We start from the raw sequence: 10129 nt of genomic DNA, 5'->3' as shown, positions 1-10129 counted from the left end.
AAAAGAACAATAAATAACAAAAGAACTGAAATAGACATAAAAGATGAGGTTAGGTAAACTTGGCCACAAAAAAGGAAAATAAGGAAAACAGAGATTTTTAAACAAAGCAAAATAAGCATTCCACTTGCCTCTCAACTATATACTGCCCTCTAAAAAGAGCTTTCTGGAATATATTATTCTATTTTATTCATCTATTTTCATCATTTTATTCATCTATTTATTCATTTATTCATTCATCTATTCATCTATTACGCAATCTTAACACAAATTGTACAAAGACTTCTTCTGAAGAAAAAAAAAACAAACTTTCCAAACACACACACATCCACAAATATTACAATATATATATATATATATATATATATATATATATATATATATATATATATATATATATATATATATATATATATATATATATATATATATATATATATATATATATATATATATATATATTTATATATATATATACATAAATATATATATGCAAGAATTTTAAATTGGTAAGCCTTCCCCGCTGGAAAAATTTTGCGAGGAACCTTTTTACAAGTGTAAATTCCCGATATGTGAGCCTGAAAATTCACTTTTTAATTTTATATTAAGCCCAATAAAAATTGAGAAAACTAAAAAACTAGAAAGAAATAGTATAGGGCCAATGCTAATAAAATTGCCAATAAATGTCCATGTGCCAATAAAAGTGCCAATAAATGTCAATGTCAATGTCAAATGTCAGTGTGCCAATAAATGTGGTTGATATTTCCGAGTGGTGCTCGCTGACTGTCCTCGTTTGAAGCCCAAACTACTCCTAACACTTATATTAATTTTTGGCTAGTATTTCTGAATAGGTTCTAAAACAATAAGACAATAGTGAATGAAGAACAAAAAAAAATTAAGAAACCAAAGACAAGACAATGATAAGGGTAATTTTCAGCCGAAGAGTGAGAAATCAGCTAAAAAAAATACAATAGAAACAGCTTTAAATTTAACAAATAGAAAATAGAAACAAATGAAAAAAAATGAAAAATGAAAAATAGCTATAGCCTTCGCAACATTAAAAAGTTCTAGCAAAATATAAAAGCTTATCAAAATCCAATAACACAAAAAAAGTTTCTTCGAAATATCGAGAAAAGAAGTTTATCATATCGGTCTTATTGAAGTATTTCTACAGAATTATCTAGTAATATACATTTACTTATATCAGACACCGCAAAGAAGGAAGGGGGCTTCAGCCTGCGCCTCCATCTCCCAAAATTTTGATATCCTTATTTTTGTTTTGTAATTTCTTATATATCACTTATAAATTGGCTTATTTTTTGGTTCCTCCTCTCCTTTAAAAAAGTCTCCCTCCTTTGTTTCTCTCCTTTGTCTCCTTTGAATTTGTTTCCCTCCTCTCCTTTAAAAAAAGGTCTCCCTCCTTTGTCTCCTTTGAATTTGTTTCCCTCCTCTCCCTTATAAATAAGTCTTTTGAACAGCCTTTTAACAGTTCAGAATAGACAAATTATATTTTTAACCCTATGAAACTTTGGTACGACTAAAAAACAGAAGTTCTCGCGCAAGCAGTTCAAATAGATCTAAGAGAAAATTCTTTCTTCCTTTCAGACGCTTATTTACATTTATTTGACTTACCTTTGACAAAAAGAAGGCGAAAAATTACAAAAACTACAATATTTTAGCTCCGAAATTTCACTTTGTTCATATTCTCATCAGCTGTTGGTCCTTTAACTTTTTTTTTGAATTTTTTTGAATTTTGAATTTTTAGGAAAGATTAATTTCAGGCTTTGCGCCAATAATACCATTGAAGTTAGTGGGTAGAGAATATGCGAATTATTTATAAAAAGAAGAATGTTTTCTTTTTTTTCTATTTGTTAACTTTTTTTTATAAAAAAAAAGAAGCAACAGAGAACAATGCTTGTATGGAAAGCTTTCTTAATATTAATATAGCAAAATTCAGGACACGGTATAGCGAATTTACAAAATAATTTTTTAAGTGAATTTTCTTAATTTCAAAAATTGCCTTTTTCATATCTAGGAATATCTCACATAATTGCTCGCAAGCTTTAACACTGGAATAGAAAAAATAAAACACAAAGTAATAGCAAAAAGTGAATAACGTCTTTATAGCATCAATGACAGGTCAAGTGAACAGTTAAAACTAAAAAGTTAAAAGGAAAAACGAAAAAAGACAAGTTCTGATTACATACCCAGATATCTTGGTGGAAGGTACGGGGGGGGGAGTGCTATCTCATAAATTTGAAAAGACAATAAGTAAATATATACTTTCTGAACGTATAACAGATAGCATTGATACTTTTTCTTGGCATAGACGTTTCGTAACGTTTCTAGCCCCCCCCCCCCCCAAAAAAAGTAGAACCTCTAGCTAGATGAAATTCTAGCCATATACTCATTTTAATACAAATCAAAAATGACACATTCCATAAATAATAAAAAAATGACATAAAACTTACTAAATATATAACATTTATTCCCTTTAGGAATATTGCGAAGTAAAAAAAAAAAAAACTATAAATTTAATTCCATCAAGTTCCTTAAGAATAGCCTCTTCTATTAATCCCCCAAAGGATTCCCCGGAAAGGGGAACTACTAGCAAGATGAAATTGTAGTTAATTCCTTTTTTAATAAAATCAAAAATTGACGGACATCCCATAAATAAAGAAAAATATGATATTAAAGCTATTAAATATATAAAACTTTTTCCATTGAAAAGGAATTTGGCAAAGAAAAAACGACTAGACGTTTAATTCCACCGAGTACCCTTAGAATAGCCTCTTCTATCAATTTCCCCGGAAATAGCTAATTCTCGCCGAACATTGTCAATAATCCTACAGACAAATTCCTCAGTTGACGAACGACTTTCATCAGCTCTGATTGGTCGAGTATCCCGCCTTGATGAAATGGATGAAGCGTTGATTTGATCTACCCCTCGGACTTTGATAGGAGTCAGAGTGACGTCACTGGGAAGGCGAGCGCGCAGTTGGGAGGCACGGTGCTCCATTGAAGGCCTGAAATAAAAAGAAATCTGTATTGTGTTTTTGCGCTCCTGATTTTATTGTATATTTGTATATTGTATATTTGAACCAGAACAGGCTCACTGCCTGTTCTGGCTGTGAGATCAAGTTCATATTATTGGTAGAAATCTTGGGTAACAAGTTTTACATACAACATCAGTTAATTGTAAATTAGTTGTAAAAACTTCGTATCTGTGGTTGTGCTGGATGGAGTGGCCGTCGTAGTCTTGATAGGAATGGTTTTGGGCTAGTAGAATTTGCAGAGATAGTAGAATTTTTCACTGCATAAAAACTAGTGGTAATTGTGCTACGGACAGTCATTGTGAGTTTCACTTGTATGAAAATCAAACATCAGTAGCGGAATAATTCACTTTATGTGTTTTGGTTTCGAAGCAATATCACCAAAAAATTTGTAATCAACAAGTTGAAAAAATCCTAAAATAGTAGAAACATAATCCATACAGCCTTTACTGGACTAAAGTCCTTAGGGAATAAGTTTAAAACATTAACGATATTAATGATTTGGTCGATAAAATAGAGAATAATCTAAATGATTTTGTGTAAATTAAACTTACTGAAAACAAATTTTTTTCGTGAAAAATAAAGAGTAATATTAAAACTTAAAACAAACAGAAATGAGCTTGCATGCGACGTCAAAACCTAAGAAGAGCAGAAATTAAGGGAAAAAAGGAAAAAGAAAACAGAAAAAAGAGCAAAACATATAAAAAGTAAATTTATAACTTAAAAAAGCAGACTTTAGCTTACATATGACGTAAGAACCTAAAAAGGCAGAAATTAAGAAAAAAGAAATGCAAAAATGGAAGTGGAAAGAAGGCAGAAGAATAAAAGAGTAAATTTAAAACTTAAAACAAGCAGAGATTAGCTTACATACGACGTCAAAACCTAACAAGGAGAAGAAATTACGAAAAAGAAAAATAAAAGAAAAAAGAGAAAGCAGAAAAAAGACCAGAAAAACAAAGAATATGTTTGAAACTTAAAAAAAGCAGAGATTAGTTTACATACGACATCCAAACCTAAAAGGAGCAGAAATTACTCACAGAAAAGAATGAAGAAATGAAACAGAAAACATACTGATGCATTATAATGTATCAGTATTATGAACAATTAAGCAAAACTTATAAGGAACAGAATTACAAAATAAGTTAGGCATTGCGGCCCCTAAAACCCCCAAAGAAATTCGTCATTCGCAGTTTACTTAAAACAAATTGAAAGCTTTGTTTAGCCAATTGATGCTTTTACGCATTTGTAAAGAGTGGATTTAAAAGGAAGAAAAGTGACGAAAATAAGAATCTTTAAAAGAAAATTAATTAGTTGTCAGATAGTGAGAATATTTTGTGATCATTTTTCGAAATCGCAATTTTCTAATGTTTTTTTTTTTTTTTTTTGTTCCTAAATTACAAAGTATTAGGGCAGCATTATTTTTTAGTCAGTGTTGCCAAGTTGAAGCGTGAAAATAAATAAACAGAAGTAATAAGTAAAACTTAGCCACGCTTTTCGTCCGTAAAAATCTAAACAATAGGAATCTGCTGATGCCTTCAGACAAAGGAAAGCAATACCTTCTTGAGCTGTTTGATGCCACATAGTTTTAGGTTTTTGCTGATTTTTCCCAAATTCTCATTATTGTTAAGTTTGAAATTGAATTTAATTTATAAAAAAAAAAAAAAAAAAAAATTATGCATATTTGGGAGACTTCAAGTTAGTCTCCCCCATAAGGCCCTATGGCCATGAAAGAAAAGAGGAGAAATAAAACGAAAATTACACAAATGCATCCGTCAAACACTTTTTAAATAGTGCACTCACATCACCAACCCTAATTACCCCTCCCCCCACCCACGAAAAAAAAAATCCAAGCTAGGCAGGGGAGGAGTGCCAAATTCCACCTACACAAATAAACAACAGACCCAATCGGGAGACATTAATTCCTTGGAAAACCGGGGAAAACTTAATTATTAGCAAGGAATTCTTTAATATACTTTTTGAGGACCCACTTCATTTTCACTGCCTTATATATTTTAAAAATTATACTAATTTCATCGTTTTCCGAATGTTTTTGAAGTTTACCTTCAATTTTAATCTTTGGAATTTTTTTTCGATTTAAAAAAATCTGATGATTCTTGTTCTAATTTCCATAATTCTAGTGTACTATTTTTTTTGTATAACACTGGGAAATCAACCATAAACATTCAAAAAATTATTCTGTAGATTTTATGAGTTCAAGGTAAAAATAATTCATTATTCTAGTATACTAATTTTTTTGTATAGCAAAGGGAAGTCAACCATAAACATTCAAAAAATAATTGTGTAGATTCTATTGGCTAACATATTCTATGGGCTAACTTAGCCCAACTATGGGCTAACAGATCCAAATCGACGTAGATTCTATGGGTTAAAGGTAAAAACATAACTAAATTTCTGAATTCAGTACATAAAAATGAAATAAAAATTTATACAATTCAATTTTATATTAGAATTTTTATTGTTCTACAATTATATTGACTATATGTCTTACCACTTGAATGTTTACCTTTATCTTTTGTCTGATTTATTTACCCCTAAAACCGTTGATGTAACCAAAGTCCTATCGGAAACCACTGACGTGTCTGGCATGATTTATCAGCCAAAGACCAAATGCATACAAAAGCAAAGAAAAATATAACCTAATCATTTTTATATATTTTTTCATTTTATTTTTTTATATTGTAATTATTTTTTGTTATTTGTTATGTTTAATATTGTTATTGCAGTTTTTCATTGAAAACCCTGCTTTATTGACTTACATAAATCTTTTTCTTTATTTTTGAACGCAATTTATCAGTATTGATCAGTATTATTTAAAAATTTATCAATATTTATCAAATTTTATCAGTATTTAAAAATCCTGCTTTATTAACTTACATATGTCTTTTTCTTTATTTTTGAACGCAATTTTATCAGTCATGATCAGTGTTTAGAAATTTATCAGTATTTATCAAACTTCATCAGTATTTAAAAATCCTGCTTTATTAACTTACATAAAAATGTTTCTTTACTTTGAACACAATTTTATCAGTATTGAAAAACCAGTTTTAAAAGATTAAATATAATGTATTAACCACTTTATATTAAGAATATATTGCCTATTTTCTCTATCGTTTCCCTAGGCTGCACAGCGAAAGGCATTTTGATTTAAGTCGAAACACAAATAACAGTTTTGGTAGAAAAACATAGTGAAACGCCATCTATTTCTACTTCACTATCGACTCACAAATTTTTGTCGCAGTTAATAATATTGAAAGGTACCAGGTTGTGACTACAGCTTCCAAAAAGCTTTATTGTAAACAAGCAGTTTTATTTCCCCCCCCCCCCCCCACCCACCTTCTCACTTACCATCTTCCTAAAACAAATTCCTCTGTCAAGTTGTCAATCTCAATATTATATAGTCACTCTTTAAGAGCATAACTAACATTTTCTGAATTTTACTGGCGATGAAAGGTAGGTATTTTACGCTTTTTTCCGAGAAAAAATGTAAAATTCCCTAAAGATTAAATTTATAAAATGAGGAATAACTTGAATTACGTACATATCCTCATTTCGATAAATAGTAAATTAAAAATTCTCCAATAGTTTTTTAGTTAAATCATACCGAATCTCTTTCGTTACAGACGTGGCTTTTGTTCTATGATGTACAGGGACGTAATTTGCTATGGGGCAGGAAGAACTGCCCCTCCCAGACCTTGGTTCCCCCTGTAAGACCCGAGTTTGCCCCCAGCTGAAATTTAGTTTCTCCAAAAATCTTGTCAAAACTAAGATAAGCCTCCATAATTTAAGCATCAACAGAGAGGGATTAATTTTCTTTGGTATATATCTACCTATATAATACTATAAAGCATCTTCATAGTAGGCCTACTATATAGTACATTCATGGTACCAAATTGTTCATTTTTCAGTTTTTACTGTCATTCTCACTTGCTTTGGAAAAACTGGCTCCAACTTTGCGGTATTTTGGTTTTGATTAAATCATCAGCTATTGAAGGTTATGAAAGAGTTAATAGTAGATCTGAAAACTTACTTTGGCTGCGTATTTGTTTTAAATGTGGGAAGAGATTAATTTTGGGTGTTGTGTATATCCCTCCACAGAATAGTTCTTATAGTCAGAAAAATACTTGGGAAATTTTAGATGATGAATTGGCGCTAATGCAAGAAAGTTATAGTGATTTAGAGTGCGTTTTGAAGGGGGATTTTAATGTTTATACCGGTGTTGAGGTTGAGATTCCAGATTTATTAATCCCTGATTTAGGAGATTTGATCCCAATTTGTTGTAGAATACCGTGAAGTAATAAGGATGAAAAAAGAATAATAAATGTTTAGAGAAGAAAGCTCCTGGCGCTTTGTGGTGAACATGATCTGATGATTGCGAGTGGAAATTCTGTAAAGGATAAGGGTCTGGGAGAGATTACTTGCCTTTCAGGCCCAACTCCCAAGTTTTGTAGATTATTCACTGATTAATACGCTATTTGCACCTGAATCAATTGATATGGATGTACTATTTGCAGCTGAATCCATGCTAATTGTACCTGAATCGATTTATACGGATGTACTAGACTTACTTGGATCTGATCATACAGCTATTAAGCTTAAGGTTAAGACTGGGCAGTTTCAGGGCGGTGGTCCTCGAGTTAGAAATTTATGTAATGTGGAGCTTAGATCAGATGGCTTAGGAAAACGAATTAGATATGATTTGACAGATAATGATTTTGAAGTATTTAAAGGGGAACTTATGAAGTTGCATGTAACAAATAAGTTGAAAGCGTTAGAAGAGTATGGAAAGGATATACATGGAATAATTATGGAGTTAAATGAAATAATGGGCAGTTGTAAAGAATCGTAAAAATAAAGAAATAAAAAAATAAAAAAAAAGAAAGAAAAAATGAGCGATATTTTGATTTAGAATGCAAGTTGATGAAAGAAAAGCTGAGATACTTATTGAGTCGTTTAAAAGAACGTGATAGTGCTGAAGATCAAAGTTTAAGATTAGCGGAATATAAAGATAAAAGAAGAGATTAGAAAAGATTAATAAAAAGGAAAAAAAGAAAAAGAAGAAACTGGATATTGCAGATGATTTTAGAAATAAATATTTTAAGAAGTTTTGGAGTTATACAAGGAATGATAGTGGAAAATGAATATGAAATACCCATGTTGCTCCAGGCGCCAATTCATGGCCTGATTACCTGAAAAGCTTGGAAGGTGATTGTGTAGAAATACAAGAGGTAGCCCACCACATAACCCAGAGATAGTTGTTTATCCTGAGGGAACATAATTACGATTTAGTAGGGGAAGTGAATAATGATGATATTAAGTTGGTATTCAAGAATTTAAAAGGAGGTTCGGCTGCAGGTGTTGATGGTGAAACCAATAACGTTATTTAAGAATTTTCTTTCAATTTTTATGTCGACAACTGTTTACCTTTGTAATAAGGTGTTAACTTCAGGACAATGGCCAAATGATTGGAAGAGATCATTGCTTATCCCGCTTTTTAAGAGAGGAAACCCCAAGTTGCACAAGAATTATCGTTTAATTGCGCGTTTCCCTGCTTTAAGTAAGGTAATGGAGAAAATATTAGATACCAGGCTTTCTAAATGGTTAAATAAAATAATATAATACATCAATAACAAGGAGGTTTTAGGACAGGGTACGGGACGGTAGATAAAATATTTATTTTAAAGGCATTAATTGATAAGTATGGAAAGGAAAAAACTTGTCTTTATGTGGGATTATTGGAACTCCATAAGGGGTTCGAAAGAAAGCTACTGAAGGATGCCCTGTTGAGAATTGGCCTCCCTCATTTGTTTGTGAGGTGGACAGTGAGTATGTATATTTGTGTGAGTGGAATCGTGTTAGTTGGTAACAGGTTTTCTAGGCTTTTAATATTAAGCTGGGAGTAAAACAGGGCAGCACTCTTTCTCCTAAATTGTTTAATGTTTTAATAAATGATGTTGTTTATTTTCTAGAGAATAGATGGGCTCCGAAAGTTAGCATAGGGACCCATAAAGTATCATTTTTATTATTTGGAGATGATATTGCTTTGGTGGCTAGTACGCCGCAAGTTATGCAGACGCTTCTGAATCTCATAGAAGAATATTTGCAGATGAAAAAATTAAGGATGAACGTTGAAAAGAGTGAAGTTGCTAATCTTTAAAGAAAGGAAAGTAAGTGGTGAAGATAATTATAGATTTAAATTTAATAATAAAGAACTGGAAGTGAGTAACAGAATAAAATATTTAGGATTTGTTTTATCGGAAAATGGAAGTTTAAAGAGTCATGTTGATGAACTAATTAATAGAGGTAAAGTGGCCATGTCTGCAGTTTTTATAAATCCGACGATAATGGGAATTAAAAACCTAAAAATGCAAAAAAGAATATTTAATACAACATTTTTACAAATCACAGAATATGGAGCAGAGATTTGGGGTGGAGAAGCGGCACAGAAGTTGGAGTCCCTCCAGCTCCAATATTATAAAAGACTGCCTGGATTACATCTGACAACTCATTCACAGATTCTGAAAGGTGATATGGGCCTGTTTTCGTTAAAATAACGTAGGTCTATTTTGATGTTTAGATGTTGGTTGAAGCTCATTAGGTGTAATGAAGATAGTCTAGTAAGAGCAGCTTATTATCAGATGTTGAATTATAGTTTGAAAACGTCGTGGCCATCCCGAAATTAAGTCATTACTAGAAAGAGTGGGAACGCCTTACTTATGGAATTATGGTCTTGGTTCCCGTAATGTGATCTACCAACAGATTTAGAAATTTATCTTAGAAGGTCAAGAAATTCAGTATTGGCAAGGGCTGGTTTTAAATTCTACAACATTGAATCATTATAATCAGGCTAAACCTTGCTTTGGAGAGGAATTTTATTTTAAATTTAATTTAAGTGCTCTGACTTTATGTCGATGGATTCAGCTTACGCTAATTGCCTTCCAATCCAGAGCCGGCAAAAGTGTTCGACAAAAAGATAGTTGATCCTGAAGGGCGGTATGTGTTTACTCTTTGTAAAGATGAGGACGAAGATTTGGACCATTTTCTCCGAAAGTGCCCGGTGC

The 10129-nt window shown here is 31.6% G+C and overlaps 1 protein-coding gene across 1 annotated transcript in view; it reads right to left on the bottom strand.

Moving 5' to 3' along the window:
- Nucleotides 1–554: 554 nt before the first annotated feature.
- Nucleotides 555–10129, bottom strand: part of LOC148941692 (protein tramtrack, alpha isoform-like) — a 96794-nt gene continuing 87219 nt past the window's right edge. The window contains exon 7 of the mRNA XM_089104056.1: nucleotides 555–3023. Within this exon, the coding sequence (XP_088960182.1) occupies nucleotides 2759–3023 (265 nt within the window). The 3' untranslated portion in view covers nucleotides 555–2758. The remainder of the gene's footprint in view (nucleotides 3024–10129) is intronic.

Source organism: Artemia sp. Qi Xiang Cuo, chromosome 18, assembly GCF_049724085.1.
Source record: "Artemia sp. Qi Xiang Cuo chromosome 18, ASM4972408v1, whole genome shotgun sequence".
In the NCBI taxonomy this organism is placed as follows: Eukaryota; Metazoa; Arthropoda; class Branchiopoda; order Anostraca; family Artemiidae; genus Artemia; species Artemia sp. Qi Xiang Cuo.
Note: the sequence above shows the minus strand (reverse complement) of the source record. Positions and strands in the feature narration are given on the sequence as shown.